The sequence below is a fragment of the Carcharodon carcharias genome, chromosome 16 (assembly GCF_017639515.1).
Source record: "Carcharodon carcharias isolate sCarCar2 chromosome 16, sCarCar2.pri, whole genome shotgun sequence".
Lineage (NCBI taxonomy): Eukaryota > Metazoa > Chordata > Chondrichthyes > Lamniformes > Lamnidae > Carcharodon > Carcharodon carcharias.
In genome coordinates, this window is record NC_054482.1 from 11,183,157 (window position 1) to 11,206,859 (window position 23,703).

Below are 23,703 nucleotides of genomic sequence, written 5' to 3' on the forward strand. Positions count from 1 at the left end.
TTCCAGAGCTTAGCACCTAGATAGCTGAAGGCCACCAGTGGTGGAGCTTTTAAAGCGGAGACTTTTAAGAGGCCAGAATTAGAGGAACACTGATACTTTGGAGCTTGTAGGCCTGGAGGGGATTAGGGAGATAGGGAGGGGCAAGGCTATTGTGGGGTTTGAAAAGAAGGGTGAGAATTTTAAAATCGAGGTGTTGCTTAACCAGGATCCAGTGTAGGTCAGTGAGTGCAGGGTTAATAGGTGATCGGAATTTGGACATGAGCAGCAGAATTTTGGATGACCTCGAGTTTACGGAGGGTGGAATACGGGAGGTCAGTCAGGAGCGTGCTTGAATTGTCAGTTCTTGAGGTAACAAGGTCATAGATGAGGGTTTCAGCAGGTGGGGCGGGATCGAGTTGTAGTGGTTGAATAATGGCAAGTTTGAGTTTTAAAAATCTAAAAACAAAGGGAAGACTGAGGGATTTAAGAAATTATATTTTGAAATTTGTACTGAAGAGGCAGTCACAAGTATGTTAATAATTTCAATGTTCAGCCATTCTGAATCTGTCGTAACAGTTCTCTGGAGTAGAAACAAGTTGCAGCTTTCCTTGTTGCACTGATGTTGACAAGGGGCTGCAACATGGTGTTACTGGACTAGTAATAGTGTCCTGGAGACGTGAGTTCAAATACCACCACCGCAGTGGGGCGAATTTAAATTCAATTAATTAATAAATCTAATAAAATATTAGTCTCATTAATAATGATCACAAAACTTCCAGGTTATTGTAAAAACCCACCTGGTTCACTAATGTCTCTTGGGGGAGGAAATCTACTGTCCTTAATAGGCCTGGCCTTCACGTGGTTCCAGATCCACAGCAATGCAGCTGACTGTTACCTGCCCTTTGAAATGGCCTAGCAAGCCATTTATCAAATCGCTACGAGAAGTGCTGTGAATGTACCACACACCACATGGACTACAGTGGTTCATGAAGGTGGCTCATCACCACCTTTTCAAGGGCACTTAGAGAATGGCAATAAATGTTGGCCTCACCAGTGACATGCACATCACAAAACCACAAAACATGATAGATGTATCAACCTGTGATTGCTTTCCTGGATTGTTGCTATGTCTATCTTTATATTTATTAATTGTTAAATGCATTGTGTTTTGTGTTTTTATATATATTTCCAAAGTAACGTTAAACATTCCAGGTAAACAAATGGAATGCTGGATGTATCCCCAGTACCCCAAGTTGGGTTGCAGACACAAGTCTCTTTTCATTGACTGACAGTATACCTTGATGGACTAGTGTGGTGCCATGATGAAATTACTGTGTGACCTGCCAATTCCTCTGAACTATTGGAGCGCAGAGCCCCTGCACACTCAGTGCTCTGTTATAGCTAGATTGATTTTTGTTTTGAGAAGTCAGCAGCTCCGGCTGTTAATGAACAGAAAAATCTATTCCTGTATTACAATGTGGCTGCTTTATGCCCTGTGCCAAGCTTAATCGCATGTCTCAAGTCAGAATAATTTTCCCAAAATAATGTTGTTTAAAAAATTACGCTAAATATTTTTTCTGAAAAGCTCCCTCTATTTGTATATGGCTATTAATATACCTTCTAACTATTGACGATCTGTGAAGTTTTAAAAACCCTTGACGGCATTAAAAGTTACATTTATTTTTATAAGAAAGAATGGAATGAGAAAGGGCAATTTGGCTGTCCAAGCCCACAGTCTGTCCTATAATGGACTGTATCCCAAATTTTAAATCTCCTGAAAGAAATTCTGCTTTAGTATTTCCTTACGTACTGAGGTAATCAACAAAAGCAGAATACTCAGGCATCTTTACAGATCCACCAATCAATACTACCCTACTGCTCTCTATAGACAACATGCCCCTTTCCCTCTTTATACAACAGCACAGAAATGTCACGTTTCATCAGTAAAATCGATATCTATTCCTACAGTTTTTAATCTCTTCCCTGAACAGATATTTGAAGGAGGTAATTATCTTAACCTCAGCTACCTATGCACTACAATCACAGCAGTCTACATTTATATAGCACCTTTAGCATAGCAAAATGTCCTAAATTTTTCATGGTCCAGGGCCAGGCTCAGGCAGGAATATGAGGACAATTAGGGAAGGTGGGTGAAAAGTTGGATGGGTGGTGGTGGTGGGGGTGGTGGTGGTGGTGGGGGGGGGAAGAGTATGTCGTTACCTAAAGTTGGAACAATAGCGGACTCAACCAAGACGTAGTTTTCAGAGAAGAAATTTTTAGACAAATATTTTGGAGTTAAGGCATGAAGGGATGGGAAACAACAAAAATCAGCGATGAGAGAAGTGTTAAGTGAGCTGGACTTAGTGTGGGACAGGACATGGGTGCAGGGCTGTAGATGGATTAGAATTTATGTTGTGTTCCATCTGTGGAAAAGAAAGGATACTTTCACTTGGGGGAGAATTTTCTCCCCGTCCGGGGGGGTGGGGGGGGGGGGGGTGGTGCTGAGGCATGCGTGGGTGGGCGCACAGTTGATCACCACCCGTGTTCGGCTGTGTGCCGCCATTTTACATGGGCAGGCACTGAGTGCTCCCTGTGCGGGCAGGCAGGGGGGGGCGGGGGGAGGAGGAAGGAGAGTCAGGGCCTGCGCTCTTTCGCTTATGCACACGAAAGAGCGCAGAAATCTCCCTGAGGCACGGAGCTGCCTGAGGGAGAATATTTTCATTGTTAAAACTACAAAAAAAATGGAAAAAATTATTCATACATGTCCCCTCATGTAACAGTGTCACATGAGCTGGGACATGTCAATGAATTTCAATAAAAAATTTTATTAGATTTATAAACACTTCATGAAACCTCCTTCCGCCCGTGGATGAGGTTTCATGATAAATGTGAAGGCAACTACTTCAATTAGTTTAATAGTGGCCCTAATAGACCTTTGAGCGCTTGGTGTGCATGCAGCCGACTCCGGTGCACGCCCGCTGGACTGAAGATCAGAATGACGCGCGGTGATGTCAGGACACACGCCCGATGTCACCGCGCGTCATTTTACACGTCGGCGAGTGGGACCCACCCCCTCACACCGACCAGAAGATTCAGGCCTTGATGTTAGTTTTAAACACGTGACCTTCAATTCTGTGTTCACAGATCAAGCCCAATTACGTTTACATCATCAGCATAAGTATCTTGTACAATAAATAATATGTAGGAAGTATTGAACGTGTGTTTGTGCATTTAGTAATAATAAAATGATCAGGTAAAAGATTTTGTAAAAACATTATGGATAGATTAATGCTATCTCACCCTGACTTGCTTGGATTATAGTTTGAATCGTGTGTTGCTCATGTGCACACTGTTATGAGGCACGCAGTGGTGTGCGTTTATTTTATTGTCCTCCTGCTTTTCTTTTCTCCTTTCCTGATGACGCTGACATACGACAGGGCGTGATTTCATGGTGCTGCCCATCTGCCTATTTAAGATCCAAAAGCCAGTTCTCTGGTTTTAGATTCTTTCCTCACCAAGCATTCACACACACGTGTACTGCAGCACGAGTTACTAGGTAGGAGCAGGCGTTCTGAGTGACCTTTCTCTGTGCTCTCACCTAGGGTATTGAGGGCAGTTGTAGCATTCCTACTGCTGCCACAGGTGAGATCAGATGGGAGCTGGAACCTGGGCACTTCAAGTTCCATACGACTCAAGAACACATTAGACACTCTGAACAATTGGGTTGCTTGTGTTCTTGTCTCATGAATTGAAATTAAAGTTAACAAGCTTCCCCAGCTTACTCTGAAGGAGGGGCAAGTAAATTCAACTCAGTTCTTTGAACAAACCGAGATGTAGCTGTGTAGATTAGGAATGCAGCGTTCTTATTTCTGGATTTGTGCGGAGGAAGAAATCTCACACTAGTTGCCTTTCATGTTATTACAGCAAACGGTGGATACAGCCCATGTTATGCTCTGGCTAGCAAGAGGGATGAGATGAACCATGCCATGAGGAATGAGCCAATAGCAACAGCCAGATTGGAGCCAGTGATTCATTCAGGAAATCACATCAACGCCTGCCCGAGTTCATCCCACGACAGTACCGGGCTGACCCCACCCCACTCTGACACCAGGTTACTTTTTTTTGCTGTTATAATATATTATGCCTGTGTCAAAAATCTGTAGGGGATGAAGGTCCCAACCTGAACTACGAACTCATCTTTCTTTTCCGACTTTATAGAACGGCCAGTGACTGTGAAAGAATGTGCTTGCTTAAAATAGTATCTAAGCTGAAATTTGTAGCACATTTTTTATGCATCTTTTACTTCAATTTTATATGCTACTCTTCTGAAACTGTTTAAAGGTTGAAGTTGATAGATTTTTGTTGCGAAATGTTGTCAAGGCATATAGAACAAAGGTGGTGAAATAGAGTTAAGGTAGGATCATCCACGATCCAACTGAATGATGCAATAGACTTGATGGACCACTCCTGTTCCTATGAGAGCAAATAGTAATCTGACTTATGTTAGGCAACTTTCCATGTTATGTCCAAATAGCCACACGTGTTGGTGTGGTATTAACTAGCTGCTTTTATTTTCAGACTCTCTAGAATATTCTGTCAAAGAATAACAAAGTAAGTACAAGAGAAAACATTGGAGTACAATTTATACAATGCAATTTCCCCCAACAGGGGCTATTGGGTGTGCAATTAACAACATGCAAGTACCATATATAACACTCTGGTGCCTCAGCCAAGGAAACACTCTTCATGTCTGAGCCTGGACAGCTAGTGCTATTCGGTCACAAAGGACTTAATAGCTGAGACCCAATCCTGTCATCACCTTCACACAAACACATGCCCTTGTCCACAGGTGTCATCAGATAACGCTCAGGAGGGAGAATCCTGACACATTTTTCCCTTTTTATCTCAAGGGCATTGAGACCAATTGTAGCCGCCCTCTCTCCTTACTACCCAGGTTGAGATCAGCTAACTCAGGACAGATCAGGAGTTGTACCTGGGGCATTCTTTGTATGGCTTTAGTATCACATCTACCAAGATCACCCTTTGGGGAAATCTTGCACTTTCTATGACAAAAAATTGTTATTCAAAAAAGCTCAGAGTACTACCTCATTTCAAAAGAATGCAAGAATTACAAAGAGTGCCAGTAGCTATTCTATAAATGGATCAAGGAGCATTATTTTACTATTATAACTATTGTGACATGGATCAAATTGATAGAGTTTACAGATAAACTACCCTTTGGTTTAGATCTTTTTGACAGTTTGTCTACAGTAACGCAATATTAGACTCCTTTCATAGATAGAAGATATTAGAAAATTGAGAAACATATATTGTCTCTGAATTTATTTTTGGGAATGTTCCCACAGTTAAGGAACTTGTAAAACACAAAATAAAACTGCAAAAAAGCAGAGAAATGGCAAAAAAAAAAATTTGTACTCAGCTATGTTAGATTGGAGTCTCAACAAGCTTGTGGCTGCTTTTGTTTCAGGTCTCTCGCTTCTCGAACTTCATTAGCTCCTAGTGCGCTGCGTTTGGATGAAAATCTCCCAAACCTACACATCAAGCAGGAATGGTCACATCTCCTTTCTGAGAGCGAAGGGGTTTCCAATCATTCTGAGATCGGAGATGCCAACAGTCTGCCCTCAGAAGCCGAGGCACTGAATAGCAACTTCTCTAGTTCTTATTCATCATATTTCTTCAGTAATGACTCCAGCTCCTCGCTGGGCTTTGTGTCAAGTGGCAGCCCTCGTCACATGGCCAAGTTACAGCCAGCCAATGTGAAGAAACGATCGGTTTCGATATCACCGCTTTCAGCTGAAGGGTTGGACATCACGGCAATCATTCGCACCTCTCCAACATCGCTTATTGCATGCGTCAACGGAATGCGGAGCAGTACCAACGGTCTGTTCCCTCTCTCCGGAGGAATTGGTCACTTGGGAGCTCGAAAGAGCTGCAGCCCACAGTCCTGCTCTGTGTTAGACAGCCAGTGCAATTTGCCTTCCCCTGCGTCGTCACTGTCCTCTTTCCCAACACGCAGTTCTGAGCAAGAGGGTACTGAAGGTGAGCCCGTCCCTTTGCAGCAACCAGAGGAAAACATGGACCTTGGTCTGGTAATAGGCAACATGGTTGTTCAACATGGAGTGGCAGACGGTTGCCATAAAATAAACTTTTTCAAGCATGAGCCTATTGATGAATATTCACATGATACAAAATTGTTTCAGCACCACCATGGGCCGCCTCCCCCATACCATTCCCAGCAGCACTTTGGTCAGTCTCACGGGACCATGACTCACTTACATGAGCTGCCACCTAATGGACATATTCAGCTTGATGATGGAGGTGAGTTGCCCAAGAACAATGGGAAGCAGATCTGTCGATGGATAGACTGTAACACTGTCTATGACCAGCAAGAGGATTTGGTGAGACACATTGAGAAAGTGCACATTGATCAGCGAAAAGGAGAGGACTTTACATGTTTCTGGACTGGGTGTGTGAGGCGATACAGACCCTTTAATGCTCGCTACAAGCTCCTGATACACATGAGAGTTCATTCAGGAGAGAAGCCCAATAAATGCATGGTAAGTCTACTTGCATTACTGTTGTGACAATTCCAGCAAAGTATAACAGTAGAAATGTGGAAGCTTTTGTATTGGATAATTTCATGAGGCTTCTCGCAAGCAATGGAAATAGGCCCTACTGTGTCCCTTAAACTTCAAGTACAGAGAATACTCAGCAGGAAAGTAATAGAATTTACATGTCCAAATTTACATTGTGTCTGGAGAGACCACTTTGAGGTGTAATACAGATAAGGATCAACAATTGGTGATTACAGGTCTACAACTAATGGAAGCTGTTTGAAAACTTGAGAGGATGAATTAAGAAGCCTATCTCTCATCATTAGAGTGTGCTGGCTTTAAGTGTGTTTTTCCTGCTGTGTATGCTGTAAATAAACATAGTGAGCACATTACACTACTTGTGCAGATTGATAGGCACAGTGGGTAAGCTCATGGGATCAGTGTTGATGACTTTTTTTTAAGGGCATCAATTCCAAACATCTTACAGTGCAACCGTTCTCCAGAATGCTGCTACATACCGCCCAATGCAGTGAGGGGACAGGTGTCCAACAGCAATTCTTCACACTGTGAGTCCTTGGCTTTAGTTAGGCTGCAACAGGAAGCTGCTGAGTGGGCCTTTCAGTTTGCAGTTCTGATGAAAGGTCATAAACTTGAAACTTAAACTCTGTTCCTCTCTCCACAGATGCTGCCAGACCTGCTAAATGTTTCCAGCATTTTCTGATTTTATTTTATTGTAACAATGTTGTGTTTCTGGTTGCTTCTGGCAGTGTTTTCAGTATTCGTTTTATTTTCTCTAATTGCTTGATTTTCAAACATCATAAGGTGTCAGCATTTCCTACCTGCAATGACTTTGGATTAATACAGTGCTAAAACTCTGGCCAGTATTGCTTGTCCTATATTACCTTGGTAATCTTTCAACTGCCAGAGAAGGAGAATAGTTTGGCCCAAGGTAATTCAGGTTTAGCTGTATTTAGCATGTCAATCATAAGCCCCATTAGCTCCTCGTTATGTTTCATTTTACAGGGTTCCGTGCAATGTTTGAGAAGATTTCACCATGTTTGTTATTAGACAGATAAAGAACAAGAGCAGACCCCACCTCCAGTGACCCCTACCACCTCCTTTAATTCAGCAATTTAATGAATTGAGTAGCTAATCCACACATACCAGCAGATTCCCAGATTTGATATTCATTAGCAGATGTCATCTGGGAGGATCATAGAGATGTTAGAACTGGCTTCAAGTGTCCTATTTTGGGCTTGTAAAACAAGGCTGGGTTCCTGCTTTTGTTCACTATTGCTGGTATATATGAGAGTGTGTACATGTGTGTGTGTATGCATGCCCGCACTGCCGGGGTAGAATTAGACTAAAAGATGATGCCTTCACAATGGACTAGCCTAGCCACCAGCATTCATTGTATTGGCTTAAGCAAGGATCAGAGCTTATAGGAGGAGGTCACAATTTAGGAAAGTAACTTAATCATAATTCATAAAGTAACATCAGTTCTTCTGTTTGCAGCAGTTCATGTCCTGGCTGTTTAAAACCTGTGCCAGCTAGATGTCTCCATTGATATGTTTAATATAGATTTAAGAGCAATCAAGAGAGCTAGGCTACATTGCCTCTTCACCACAAAGCACAACAGGGCCATCACTATCAAAGCAAAGGGAATGTTTAGCTCACAGTTAACATTCCAACTCTTTAATTTGTCTATCAAATAATATCAAACCACACAACAATTACCTCAAAGGTTTCAAAGTCAGAGTTGGCCGAAATCAATGTTTTTCTTGGATGTTTGATTTAGCGATATTGTACACGAAACCAGAATTAAATAAAATTACAATAACATTCGGATTAACTATAAAACATGACAGGATATTACACGAAATAGGATAAATTATGTGGTTTCCTTTCAAACATTTTCAGTGCCTCAAGCCAATTAGGGGGAAAAAAGCAGCAAATTTAATGTCGTTTGACTGAAAATCGACCTAATTTCTTACGATTCTGTTTTCAGAAGCTGAAAAAAACATAGGTAATCTATAAAGAAACTAATAGTTTGTAAGGAGCTGATTGTTACTTTGGCCAAGGGCCTATTCCCAATATCAGATGCTGGCTAAATGTGAAGCAGCTGTTTAAATGAGAGAATTCCACTTGAACTGGGAGAGGATTTAACTCCTGGTTATTTTATGGAAACTGTTGCTGGATGGATAATAAAGGGATTAAATAGGTTTCTAAAAGACATTGGAGTTTTTTAACTCCAGTGTCTCATTAGTTTCCTGTGAGCAAATAGTTTGGATTCCAGGTTAACATTGAAATTCTGCTGTACTAGATAACAAACACATCCATGGCAACTGATCCTATTCTCTGTAAGAATTTGTTGCACTTTGCAATTCTAATTTCCTTCACTTCTCCGCCTCTCCTGAAGGCAATAGCTCGGTTGCTAAGGTACGGTTCCGCAGATCTCGGCAGCTTCTGCTGCCATGCCAAAGTGGCCACCCTTTATATGCGAGTCCAGACTTCAAGAGTCTGCAAGCTATTGCTGTTTAACCTGATGCTCCCTTGAATCTCCGTCTACGCCAATGCACTTTCTAGTGGCCGTCGCTGTATATTATAATTAGTGGGAGCGCTTTGGAGCCCAGGGATACTGTGGCCAATTTTAGTGCCCTTTCTACTGCCCTGATTGAATTAATCTTACTCAGCACTAACTGGGGATTGAACCTATGGCCTTCATAGTCAGTACAGCCAGGTTGCTTCAGTTGGTCTTGCACTTACCCACAGGACCATTTTTAAAGGTAATTTATTCTTCAAATTACTTGAACATGACAATGGCCAAATTGAATCCTCAACCTCACTCCAAGTAGCAAGATAACTGTGTGTGGCACAGGCCCAACAGTAGTTTGTTACTTATCCAGTATCTTGTTCTGCGGAGCATTGCTAAATGATAGCAGTCCACCAGAGCTGAGGTTACAAGGCTTTGAGCTGACGTTTAGAAATTCTCCTGTAAAGCTGCATGTAGAAATCTGTACTGCTTATGCACAAGAATCTCCCACCATCTCGCCAGCTTTGATCTGAATAAAGGATCAACATTCTTCAGCCCCGGAGAGAGTAAAAGTTTTGGATACTTTGAAAAAAATAGTGGTCAAATTCAAATAATATCACTAAGTCTGTGAAGCAAATCTGTTATTTTGTACTTGCCACTGATTTTCACTGTAATAAAGGTTGCTGCAGGAATCAACTTCTGCTCTGTCAACGGGTGCGATGAGTAATTATGAGTGAGTTTGATAAAATGTCAGAGGGCAGTAATGGTATCACAAACATCTTAAACCCTTTTGAATGTGAGTTTAAAAAAAAAGATATGTTAAGACATGGGCCAGAATTTTATGTTTAGCGTGCGGACGCGCACCTGACACGCACGAGCGTAATATGATGCGCGATGACGTTGGGTGTATGTCCCGATGTCATCGCGCAATCACGCGATATTTCGTTCAGCGGGCGTGCGCTGAAGTCGGCTGCGCACCCGCCGATAATTGAAAGGCTTGTTAAAGCCATTAACGAGCTAATTAACTTGAAATTTATGCTGCCCATCCAAGCTAATGGTTGGCGGGCAGGCGAAAAGGCCAAGCGGCCTTTACAATTTTTAGGAAATCTCATCGACAAGCGGGATGTGGTGTTTCCTAAAGCTGATACAAATTAAATAAAAACTTTATTTTGAATTTAAAAACACGAGGGGAGATATTTCATTACATTTTTATTGTGTTTATTATTTTTTTTTAAAAAGGGCTTCAATCTCCCTGAGGCAGCTCCTTGCCTCAGGGAGATTGAAGCACTCTTTTGCGCGCATGCATGAACTGCGCGCCAGGCCCACTCTCCCTCCTCTCCCCACCCGCACAGGTAGCACTCAGTGCTGCCGCTTGAGATCCGCACAGGGCGGGCCTTAATCGCAGCTTCCCGTCCGCCCCTCCCCGCTCCCGCCGAGCCCACCCGACGAGGGAAAAGTTTTGGCCATGAAGTGGGACTGAATGTCAGATGTGTCAAAGTGCGTTCAAGGCAATAAAGTGGATCGAGTCACTGTTGTAGGGTTACAGAGCGGCCACATCGTGCACAACAAAGGGCCACAAACAACAATGAGATACGTGATAAATGAAACCTTTTTTGGTGATGTTGGCATGGCACCTAGAGAACTCCCCTGCTCTTCTTCAAATAGCGCCATGGAATCATTTAGCACCATCGCAGTTTAAACCCCAGTTTAATGTCTATTCTGAAAGATGGTACCACCGACAATGTAGCACTCTCGCAGTTTTCCACTCAAGTATCAACTCAAGTTAGGTGTTCAAGTGCTACAGTGGGTCTTGTGAGTGCTACTATTGACCCAAGACTTGGCTTGTGGAATTTATGTTATATTATCATTATAATATTTAACAAATTTATATCAAATTTATTTGCCTACCATTTGCACAGTGAAGTTAATCTGTGCTGTCTTGATTAAGATAACAAAGAAAGGAATTTCATAACAATATAAAAGCAAAATACTGCGGATGCTGGAAATCTGAAATAAAAACAGAAAATGCTGGAAAAAGTCAGCAGGTCTAGCAGCGTCTGTGGAGAGAGAAACAGAGTTAATGTTTCGAGTCCATATGACCTTCTTTCAGAGCTCTGAAGAAGGGTCATACAGACTTGAAATGTTAGCTTTGTTTCTCTCTCCACAGATGCTGTCAGACCTGCTGAGTTTTTTCAGCATTTTTTGTTTCAATTTCATTATAAGATCAGTATTACACAGCTTAATTTCTGGGTTCCTGTAGGAGAGTGAGAGAGGTTGCACAATTTTGATGTTCTGGGAAGAGGTGATTTAGTGTAGAAGACTGAGTCTGGATTAAACACTGTGAGGACTCAGGGAAGAGAAATTGCCTGTAGGACAGCATATATGGAGTGCTGGAGGGATTAGTAAAAACCAAGTTCAGAGGAGAATTGACCATTCATGTATTGATAAAAAAAGAAGCCAAATTGTGGTAGAGAAGTGGGTATGAGGCTAATGTTGAAAGCGGGAGGAGAAAAATATCTGGCACAAAAGGGAAGCTGTACTTTGCAGAGTCAGCTCTAGCGATAGTGGAGATGTTGGAGTACTAAGTGAGGTCGAATTAAGCCTGAGGCTAAGAATGTCAATTGATGAAGATAGATCTTGGTATTGTTCAGGCTGGAGTTTTAGCTGAAAATATGAAAAAAAGGTGCCTGGGAATCTCTCATCTGTAGCTTGGCACTCTATATAAAGACATCGAGTACCACAGTAATCTACAGTTTTACTTTTTTTGTTTAAAAAATGTTTAAATGAGTAAGCACAGGATGAAAGAAAAGCATTTTTTGGCTGATGATGTCAAATTTATGGGCACCTTAATAATATGCAAATAGCAATGCCAGAGAAACTGAGTTCATTGAATAAAAATTATAAACCTCTGCCTTATTGTTGATTTTAATGTCTTCAGTCTGTAACCAGTTTCCAGTTACATTTGGGCACTGGTAATGTAGAATGGTATATCAGTGTTTCCAGGGATTGGGGAAGTTGTAGGCTCTGGAGATCCCCACATGGCTGGTGGGGAAGTGTCTCCCTGCCTTTTCCATCCACTATATAACCCTGGGCAACAGGAACATGCAAAATCCATCCTGATTTTCCATGTTCTGCTCCATCTCTGCTATTCTGCTGTGACCATTCATACATCTTCTGGATCTTGGAGGCATATTTTATTTCTCCAATTTCCCACATTATGCCCCCTTTTAATTTACATCATTATTATTTGTCATTTAGTCATCTCCTATTCTGCATCTAATCACTACAAATCAATCTTCTCTTTTCTTGCGAACATGGTCATTCTTTTGCCGCACATCCTTTCCCCTTGCCTTGCTTTCCTTATAACCTTCCTATAACATCTACAATGTCTTCAGGATCTGACAAAGGGCTGAAGCATTAATCTTGTCCTTTCTCCACAGATGTTGCCTAACCTGCTCAGTCTTTCACAGAATCTTTACAGTGCAGAAGGAGGCCATTCAGCCCATCAAGTCTACACTGACTCACTGAAAGAGCAGTCTACCTAATCCCACTCCCCTGCTTTATCCCTGTAGCCTTGCATATTCTTTCTTTTCAATTCCCTTTTGAATACCTCGATCGAACCTGCTTCTACCCCCACCCTTTCAGGAAGTTTGTTCCAGACTCCAACCACCCTCTGGGCAAAAATATTTTTCCTCACATCACTTCTACTCCTTTTGCCTATTATTTTGAATCTGTGCCCTCTAGTTCTTTATGCTCTCTTGAGTGGGAACATTTTCTCACTATTTATCCTGTCCATACCCCTCAGGATCTTGAGTACTTCTATCAAGTCTCCTCTCAACCATCTTTTTGTCTCCCCTCAGCCACCTCTTCCAGAATTTTCTGTTTTATTTCATTAATATTTTTTCCCAGGCCTGGTTTCAAAGCAATGCTGGATGTTGAGTCTTCAAACGTTCTGTTTTATGCATATCACGGTGAAAGGTATTCCCATTTTGGGAACTCAGAGTCAGCATCAAGTAGTTGCGAATCAGATATGGGTTGGATGAACAATGAAGCTCATTTGTGCTCTCTCCCTTCTCCAGAAATTGTAGCCATTGCACCATTGTGCCATTTTCCATCTTCACATCAGTGAACCTTTGGTTTCTTCGAGTGAGATTTTCAGTTTAGTTCTGAGCTTGTTCCCAAAAGGATTGAGACAATCTAACTTTACATTAGCAGGGGTGTTGTTGTGCCATGACTGCAACATGTGAGAATCTGCATTGTCAGAGGGGATAGATGCAGCCCCAACCATGAGTTCCGAAGGATGCGTTGCCTACCAGGGTTAAGGACATCTCCTCACAGCTGGAGATGAACTTGGACTGGGAGGGGGAGGATCTAGTTGTCATGGTCCATGTAGGAACCATTGACAGGTAGAAATAGGAATAATGTTCTGCTGAGAGGATTTGCAGAGTTAAGGTCTAAATTAGAATACAGAACCCCAAAAGGAAAATTTCTGGATTGTTAACTGAGCCACATGCCAATTGACATAGGGTCAAGCAGATTAGAGAAATAAACATGTGGCTCAAAGAGTGGTGATTATGTTAAAAAATATGTTAAGAAGTGTAATTATTTCAAACTTCTGGGAACCACAAGGCATAATAGGCAGGTAGAAGTTTTGAAATGCATGTACACAGCAAAACCTCATTGTGCTCACAATAACATACTTGTAGAGGTCAAATTTGATGAAAACTGCACGTTGAACTAGGGAAGGAGATCTTTGGTATTGGCTGCAGTGCCCACATCATTCATAACTGCCTGCAAACAGCAGCTGATTATCTTCTGATTGACTTGCAGTCTGTTGCCGTTAAGGTTTATAAATACATTCACATTCGCACTGTTTGTGGCTAATACAGAAAGACCTCTGCCGATTTGTTGAATTCTAAATTGCTAGACCAGGGCAGCACACAATTCCTTATTCTTGGACCAGCGCCAGATAGAATTTTATGATTTTTTTTATGGGCTGCAGGTATATTTTCTCTCTCAAGACAAATGCCCAACATTGTTGAAGAAGGTCTTCAATGCACCTATGAGACTGTGGCTTTCTTCTATTGCTATTAAGCAAACAGTCATCTTTGAGGAGACAGTGGAGGCAATTGAGAAAAATGACTTGTCAGTGACATAAGTTGCACTGCGTATTGGTTTCTTGAAGATAATTTAACGGAGAGGCTCAGAGGAAGATTTGTCACCTCAGACACAAAGATCCCTGTTAGAATCTGGTTGAGCATGGGGAAATTAAGGAATAAGGAAGAGGAATTTTTCAATGCAGTCGAGAATTTCTTCTCAAGATTATTTGGAGCACTGGAAAACTGCCTTTGAGTGCACAGAAAAGCTTGAGAAACATGTCAGGGATAATATTCAAAACAGCCTTGCCACTTGCCACACAAGAATTCCCACCCTAAGTTTAATAAACGAGAGTCGTCTTTTCAATGAAAGGGCAATTGCAAACCAGTGATCCCCCCATCACATATCTGATTGGAACATGAAAGCAGCCATTTCTGAAAGGTGGCAGAACATTTTTCAAGAAATGGACAGCAAGACAATAGGATATTCAGATCTGGAAAAGTTGAGTTCAGTTTGTGTGTGCCTGACACCACAGCCCCTGTTGAATGTGTCTTTTTGTTAATGAATGCAGTTTGGTCACCTGAAAAATCATGTCTCAAGAAGGCTGTTTTGTTCGTGTGAGCAAATTTTGACCTGGATTCTATGACAAACTGCTGAAAGACAAGTGAATCCTTCAAAAAATTCCTTCAAGTGAGAAATACAGTCCATAAGAAACATTGCACTATGGAGGACAGCAAGCAGGCACTTTTAAAGAACAATTACTACCGAATTGTAACTACCATAAATCGCGGTGTAAAGGTAGAATTGGCATATAAGATGACCTCATTTTTCCATCTCCAAAAATCATATTTTTGCATATACTCAATGTATAAGATGATCCCCCTTTCCAGCCATGACATGCTGTACTTGCATTAGTCGTCAGCTTCAATCTTTCACCTCACAAATGCATGTTTACTTACCAGTATCTTATAAGTGAGTGGAAGGGATCAAGCAGGTGATACGGGCTGTGTTGTGGAGATGCACTGGACTTTAAGACAAGCCATCGGATACAGATGAAATTTCAAAATGTCGACCACCCACACGCATGCCAGCGGTTCACTTTTATACTGGGTTTAAAAGTTGACCCCCATTTTTTGGAGGGATTTTCCAAGGCTTCAAAGGTCAGCTTGTACATCGACAATCGGGACTAACTACTGCACGTGCGTAAAAGCCGGTGTGATGGCATCAGGTCACAAACACACTGGTTTCCCATTATATGGTCGGCAGCTTGCCAGCTATTTAAAAAAAAAGGTAACGCCAGTTGAGCTTGTTAACAAGCCAGTTGGCCCTAATATTACCCTGCCCACACCATTATGCAGTTGGCGTGGGCAGGTGAGCGAGAGGGCTTTTCATCAACACCCACCCCCCTTTGACCCCCTCCCTAGAGTGCCTGATCCCTCCCCGCCCGAAAAGGCCTGACTCACCTGTCTCGGGGATCCATGCTGTCTTCTCCCTGAGCCTGTTTGCAGTCCCAGCAGCACCCACTGCTGACTCTGGTGCTGCTGGGACTGCTGGAGCTGTCAGCCAATCTGATTAGCGCCTGACTAGGATGAACTTAATGAGATGATTACACTGATACTCTACATGTATATTTGAGCTCTGAGTGCTTGATGGGATAAATTAGAGGCCGGTGGGGATGGGGAGTGCTTTACTCTAGTCTAATTTGAGCTATCCTGAGCTTGGAGTGCTTAATCCTGCACTGGATGCCAGAAATAAGAAAATGTTTAATTGCAGAGCACTGACACTTGGAGCAAACAAAATCACTTCAAAAAAAGGAAAGAATGTTTTTAAATTTTAACCAAAGGTCATTTTAACATTAGTTATAGATATAATTTTCACAATGCACTTGCACGAAGGCTAAAAACAATTTGCACTGTAGAAAAATTTAATGCTTCTCTATATTTTTATACTTTAAATGTGTACATGTGCTGGAGTATCTCCCACTCTTCTGTAAATATATTTTATTTGTTTTGTGGTCATCTGTCGTAATAAACCAGGTTTTGGTCACAGGACATCATTGAGTTGACACTAAAATAAATTTGATGATATTCAAAGTTCTTGTGTCAGGAGTCAGGAGTCTTTGAACATTTTCTGGGAACAGGACCTTTGGAGTCAAGTGTAGTCAGAGACCACTGATTCCAAACACATTGTGCAATCTCTTAGGAGCTCCTTGATTAGTAGCTCCCTGTTTGCAACAACAAGCTCATGTATTCAGCTAACAGTTAACTATGTTAATATGGTACTTTACTGTCTTTTAAGTTATATTTTTGGGCATATGTCATTTGTCATTTATTTTTATTACTCGTCCTTTGTTTTTCTGCACCACTAGCTTGTAGCAAGCCCCCACTCTGCTGCTTTGCTGGCACTAATGCTCCCTGTAGCTGGTAACCAGCAGGTACCAGGGCTGCCAGAGAATGTTTTTCCCTCCCTGCCCTCCCCGACCTCATCCCTCACCTTCTGTTCTCCCCCCCCACCACCCCCCCCACTTCTCTCCTCCTCTCCCGTCTCCCCTCCCCCCTTCTCTCCCCTCTCCTTTCTTCTCTTACCCTCTCTCCTTCCTACCTCCTCCTTTCTCTTCTCTCCATTCCTCTCTCAACCTGCTCCCACACTCCCTTCTGCTCTACTCCCCTCTCTCCTTTCTTCCCTGCCCTCTTCTCCTTTCCCCTCTCTTTCTCTCTCCTCCCCTCCTATTTCTTGACACCCCCCTCGCACCTCTCCTCTCCTCTTGCCACACCTCTCCAAACCTGGAGGATTTAAATTAGGAAGAGAATTTGTGTAAACTAAGGTAGTATCTCTGCAGCTTAGAAAGTTAAGGGCGATTTGATTGAAGTTTTCATGATATTAAGGGTAGAGAGGAAGAAACTGTTTCTGCTAGCTGGGGAGTCTAGGACTAAGGGGCATAGTCTAAAAAGTATTCAGACTTTTCAGAAGCAAAATTAGGAAACACTGCTATATACAAAGGGCTTAATCATCCCAGGTTCACACTAAGTGTGGTAGCAGGAGGCAAAACAACATTTTACCCGCTGGCCGCAATGGCGGTTTTTCACGCTGTATTTTCTTAAATCCACTGCATTAATTATACATTCCCGGAGAACACGCCATTTCTCATTTTCCCACCACGCCACCACTTCGCCACTTTAGCACACCAGGCGCCATATTTAAAGTCCTGTCGTGCACACACCTCTCAGTGCTTCCAGCCCAGGACTGCTGCAAAGAAGACATGGCCTTGAAAGGCAAAAAGACTGCAGCCCTGAGGTTCTTTGATGCGTCCCTCGAGAATCGTCATGATGTCCTGTACCCCTGCTTTGGCCGCAGAATGGGCAGCAACCTCACTAATGCAGCGGTGGTCAGAGCCAATACCCTTCAAAAGAGGACAGCCGCCAAGTGCCATAAGAGAATGAATGATCTCCTCTATTCTGCCAGGATAAGTCACTCTTCTCATCACTCTCAACTCACACACTCATAAACCCATCACATATCCATTGGGATCTCACTCACTGCCAGTACAAGGTACATCACCATTCACTCTCTCACATGTACCTTCATTGTCCTCATCCTGTCCATGGGCCCACTCACCACCCACAGATGCCAGGCACACTTATCATCTGGCCTGGCAGCTGTCCTGCTTACACGCTCTCCATCTGTATTCATGCAGGACAAGCTGGCACACAACAAGAGGGAGAGGTCGCAGATTGGTGGAGGAATGTCTGAAATCAAGGTCCTCATGGACTTTGAAAATGGAACCATCAACCTGGACCAGTCCTGTGCTGCCGGTGAGGTCGGTGATGCTCTATCAAGTGAGGATCCAGCAGTGCAACATCCATCAGACAACCATGTTGTGAGTGATATGTCCTCTTTCACAGGCCACTGTCATGCACTAATTATCTCTCCTTGGTTCTGCAGGCACACCTGGAAAACAGCCAACAGAGTCCATGATCCAGGACCTCCAATCAAGCCCCGAAGAAACCTCTAAAGAGGAATCTAGAGGCATCCTCCTTAAAGTCCCGTCACAGCGCTCACCCGCACCCTCCACCAGCGCAGAGACACACCTCGGTGGGACCTAGCTTTACAGTAGCCTCGTAATCACAATCTGGTGAGCACATCGCATTGTCAGATCCACTGCAGGTAGAGGCAGGGACTTCCCAGGTGTCCGGCACTCGGAGGACTGCTGGAGACCAGAAATTTGCTGAGTTTGTGTCACATGGTGAGTCTCTGGACTTGGCCATATCACAGTTGCTGAAGCTGCAAAGATAAGCTCAGGAACATCAGGAAGGGATGTCTGCTGCACTCTTCAGATTGCAAGGCACGATGGAGGAGTCTGTCCGCTTCAGGCTAAGGTGATAGCGCAGGCATGCCAATGCACTGAGGTCAACACTGGTAGGATGGCGGCCACCATGGAGACCTTGGTCCAAGACGTCACTCCTGCACTGCCACATGGGCTCAACTCCATCGCTGATGCCGTAGTTGGCCTCCAACAGTGTGTATGTGAGAGGAGTGCAGGTCAGCTTGATCTCACTGCAGCTACCCCTTCCCCTCAAGGAGCCAACCAGGGATCTTTGGGCATCCATAGGGAGGAGGATCAGCAGGTGTACCCGCTGGGGCCATCCATCCAGGTGACTCTGGGACTGTCCGGCCCATCCAAATCTCCCCTTCCTGTGACATCAGCAGCTCCAGCTCCACAGGCTGAGGAGTGTGCCACTGCCACACAGCGGGATCCTGAAAGTAGGCCCGGGGCCTCTTGGTCTCGGCCCAACAGAGGACGCTGCCAAAGTCATCACAGACAGGGCGTAGCAGTCAGCAGACTGCCTCCACTTCTGCTGTGGATGGCTGGCAAGCACCAAGACATAGAGGCAGGGTTAGGAAGGTTAAGAATATATAGTTGCGCAGCCTGGGTACAGGTGTTAATCACTTGGACATAATGTTCACTGTTGTCAATAAACTCCCAAAAATGTCTCTCTGCTGTGGCTCCTTGTTCTGATGAGTAGTGTCCATGTCAGTCAGATGTGAAATCTTTCTGCACAAGATAAAGGCCTCTTTCAGGGCCTCTTCCCTGTGCTCTGTGCAGCCTTCAGACTAAAGTGATGATTCAGCCTCATGCTCCCTGAATACATTACTGATGCCTGCACCTCGATGGAGCTTGTCATTGCTGTCAGAATGTTGTGGGCAGGCGTCACAGAGTACCGTCATTCTCTCTGTGTGCTCTCAGCACCTTTAAGGTGGGGCTGGCCCCATCTCGTCAGCATCTGTGACCAGCTCCTGAAGGGGTCAGGTGCTGAAGGCGGACAAAGGATCAGATGCATTTAAAGTTTCATGTCTGCGTCTCTCTGATATGACCCTGATCACAGAGCGCAAGCGAGCTGCCCTGGGCCAGACACGAGTCAGACATTCTCAGAGGTTATGTGAAGACCTGTGGAGTGCCGTCACTACATGTCATCGTCATCATCCCCCTGCAATTGAGTGACTATTAGGGCCTCCACTGCATCTCCATGATAGGAGGATTATCACAGAGTGTATGTGCGCTGCCAGAAGCCAGACTGGAGCCAAATGTTCATAGATGCAATGTGAGGATCTATGGTGTCTCCTCACTGCAGGTTGTCTTCATTCTCCACAAATCTAGCAGCTATGAGAGCTTCCCCAGTGTACTTGCCTCGTTTAGCCAATGCAAGGGCCTTATCCCCATCACTGTCACCTTTGAAGACTTCCTCACTCTCGTCACCGTCGATGCCCTCCTCATCGGAAGAGACCTCCAGCGCCTCCATCTCCCCCTCAGCCAGCTCCTCTCCCCATTGCAGCACCAGGTTGTAAAGGGAGCAGCAGACAATGAGGATGCCCTTGTGGTGGTCACACACTAGCTGCACATTCAGCGAATGGAAGCCCTTGCAGTTGACATAGTTGACCTCGTGTTGAGATGGAAATCTGAGTGCCATGTGAGTGCAGTCAATCGCACCCTGCTCCTATGGGAAACCTGAGATCTGGGCAAATCCAATTGCTCTTGCATCCTGGCTGTCCTGGTCCTGGGTGAAATGCACAAAGTTGTGTGTCCTTGCGAAGATGGCATCCATGACTTCATGGACGCATTTATGAGTGGAGGCTTGTGATATCCCATAGAGGTCACCTGCAGTGCTCTGAAAGGAGCCATAGGTGTAGAAATTGAGCGCCGGGGTCATTTTCATGGCCACTGGCAGTGAATGCCCTCCATGACCCCATGGCACTAAATCCTACAGTAGCTGGCAGATGTGACTGGCCAGTTCGCTAGACGTGTGCAGTCTTTGGCAACACTGGTTCTCGGTCATCTGCAGGAATGAAAGGCGGTGTCTATAGACCCTGGGTCTAACTAGGCACCAAACAGTGACGGCTCATTGTGGCTCTTTGGCAGCGCGTGCTGGAGCACCAGCTGCCCCTTCTTCCAGATGCTGCTCCTCCCTCTGCACAGCCAGGTCCCTCAGTCGCTTTCTTCTCCATTGTCTTTGCTCTCTGTAAGTCATGATGCATACATAAGAAATAGGAGCAAGAGTAGGCCATTCGGCCCCTCAAACTGCTCCGCCATTCAATAGTTGATTCATAGTTGATCTGCCCCAGGCCTCAACTCCTCTTTTGTGTCAGCTCCTCGACTCCCCGATATTTCAAAAATCTATCTACCTCCTCTTTAAATACTTGCAGTGATCTAACCTCCACAACTCTCTGGGTTAGAGAATTCCAGAAATTCGCTACCCTTTGAGAGAAGAAATTCCTTTGCATCTCAGTTTTAAATGAGTGTCCCCTTATTCTGTAACTCTGTCCCCTAGGTCGAGATTCCCCCACTAGCGGAAACATCTTCTCAACATTACCCTGTCAAGCCCCCTCAGAATCTTGTACGCTGTACGGCTAGGTCACCAGGCTCCATGATCCTGACAAATGCCTTCTGCAGGATGAAAGAGAGAGACATGTGGGTTAGCATGGGTGTACTAAGAACCTCTCTTGATTAAGGCTGAAGGCCCCTTAACACATCCTGGGAGTGCTGGCCACCACTTAGATGGCCACAGATTAGGACAACCGCATGGCTGCCCAAAACCCCAGCCAACTCCATCCCACTCCACCTGACCAATTGGTGGCAGCTTTTCCCATTGAACTGCATGCTGTGCTCTCACCTCAGGTGCAGGCATTCTCCTAACCCGCACTGCAAAACTGCGTTGTTAGCTTGAACCATGGGGGAGGCTGGTCCAAACCGGCATGATGACATTGCAAGGGGCTGTGAGCGTCTCCACCAGTGACTACTCCATGGCCAGCTTTAGCAAGGAGATTGTACAATGTATCCAGTTGTCCAACTGTTCTGCTGTGCACTAAAACGCTCATTACTTTGCAGCCTGTGCCTGAGGGATGAAAAGATCTGGAGCACTTGGCGGCACTTTCATGTCTCTGCGTTGCTTGAGTGGGCAGAGAAGCTAGAGGCCTGAATCCAATCATATCAATGTAGCTGTGCCTGAACTGTCTCAGCTGCAGAGGAATGGTCACTTTCCTCGCCCAACCCACTCCCCCACCCCGCATGTGCTTGTGCGCTACCTTCAACTGCAGGGTACCCCTTGCTCCCCACCAACGCGTCTCAACCTTGAAGTCCAACAGGCGACCCGGGCGAGCGCTCTGCAACGTTACTGTGTACTCACCTTCAGTTTCCCCTCAAAGTGCGGCCTGCCAAGTGCACGCCTTTTATATGCTGTTGTAAAACACACTGGGATGCAATCATGCCGATGTGGGCAGATGATCCAGTGGTGGGGGGTGGGGGAGCGATTCCAGAGGGCTGGGTTTGTAATGATGCGCAGATCTATTACAATGAGGTTCCCAATACTCATGCCACCAAACATGCCCGATGCCTGTGGGCACGGAAAATCCTGGCCAAAGAGTGGGACAAGTTTGGAATTCTCAACCATAATAAATAATAATTGATACTAGATCAATTAGAAATTTCAAATATGAGATTGATAGATTTTTGTTTTCCAAAGGAATTAAGGGACATGGGGCAAAAGTGGGTATATGGAGCTAGGTCACAGATTCGCCATGATCTTGTTGAAGAGTAGAACAAGTTTGATGTGTTGAATGACCTGCCCCTCTTCCCAAGTTCCCATGTTCATAGGGGGATTGAGGCCGGTCCAAAATTGGGCCTCGTTAATATTAATTGAAAGAGTTGCCAGTGGCGGTTGCATGGACCGCTTTGCCTCGCCACTGAGGTGGTAAAGGTGATGGAGGGGAGGAAACGGGACAGTGAGGAGGCAAATGACCAGGGTGGGTATGTGGAGGTACACAATCAGGATATTGTGGAGTCAGGGGAGTGGGTCATAAGAGCACTACTGCTCCTCCTGAATCCACAGTTAACTTTTTAAAAACATATTTTTGTTAAAATCCTTACTTTTTGTGCTGGCCAATGACCAGTAGCCATTGCTTAGACCAAACAGCTGCTAATGAATCTGGAGGAGAACAGGCCTGGTTTGTGCTCTGGTTCATGATGTTCAATTTAGCAGAGGCAGATAAAACAGAGATGCAGGAATGACTGAAAACTGGCCCAACCTAATATTGGTTCAGCTCATTTTCAGTTGTCTTTTGTGAGCATAAATATGGCACAGCAAGGTCTTATATTCACAGCTACTGACTGACGAGACTAAGAAAGGTCTATGTGGCATGTACATGCACAACACTTCATAACTGCTGAACATGGCATAAAACCTGAATCAATGCACAGAAAAGCATGTGACTAGGGTTATTAATAATTCTATACTGTCACAGGAATTTAGAGGTTAGTAAAAGTGAAAATGAACAATTTGTAAATTTGAATTTGGAATATGGCAACAGTTAATACCAGAAATGTGACTACACAGGGGTTCAGCGATGTGTTCCAGTGTGCTTTCATCCCAGATGGATCCAAATGTAGAAGCACCAAAAGTGTTTTCTTTTCCTTTCGAAAATATACACATTGACAAGGTTTAGTCTTGTTCGGTTCTAAAACCCAAAATGTGAGCAGCAGCCAGAAACCTTACAGGGATTATATATCACAATCCTTGGGGTCTGGAGTTCAAATCGCAGCCTTGACTTGAGTTGCATTTTCACTTCCATTGGGAAAGTATTATTTATTCCTGGTCTGTCACTAAGTACAGCTTTAAACAAAAGCTAGATTGTTTCATCTCAACAGGGAGAGAAAACCATTAGGACAAGTTCCCCTCATACAAGTGCCTGTCAGCTACTTGTGGATAGGGATTCACTATTGCTATGGAGACGATCAAAGCTCAGACAACATCCCATCCTTCAATTAAAGGCAAAAACGCACACATATATCTATGTATCTGTATGTGTTATTTAAAGTTTTACGTATGGACATACTGGCTATTGTTACAGTTTTTGAGTAGTGTTTTTGTCAACATCTTTAATAGAAATTCCATTTGGAAAAAATATAATGGAAACACTAAGTAAACATTTGACTGTTACACATTGTTGATGGACTACTTGAATCACTCA

The 23,703-nt window shown here is 44.0% G+C and overlaps 1 protein-coding gene across 1 annotated transcript in view; it reads left to right on the top strand.

Annotated features, from left to right (window-relative positions):
- Window positions 1–4,348: 4,348 nt before the first annotated feature.
- LOC121289381 (zinc finger protein GLIS3-like) overlaps window positions 4,349–23,703 on the top strand; it is a 256,480-nt gene continuing 237,125 nt past the window's right edge. The window contains exons 1-2 of the mRNA XM_041208759.1: window positions 4,349–4,374; window positions 5,468–6,557. Of these exons, the coding sequence (XP_041064693.1) occupies window positions 4,349–4,374; window positions 5,468–6,557 (1,116 nt within the window). The remainder of the gene's footprint in view (window positions 4,375–5,467; window positions 6,558–23,703) is intronic.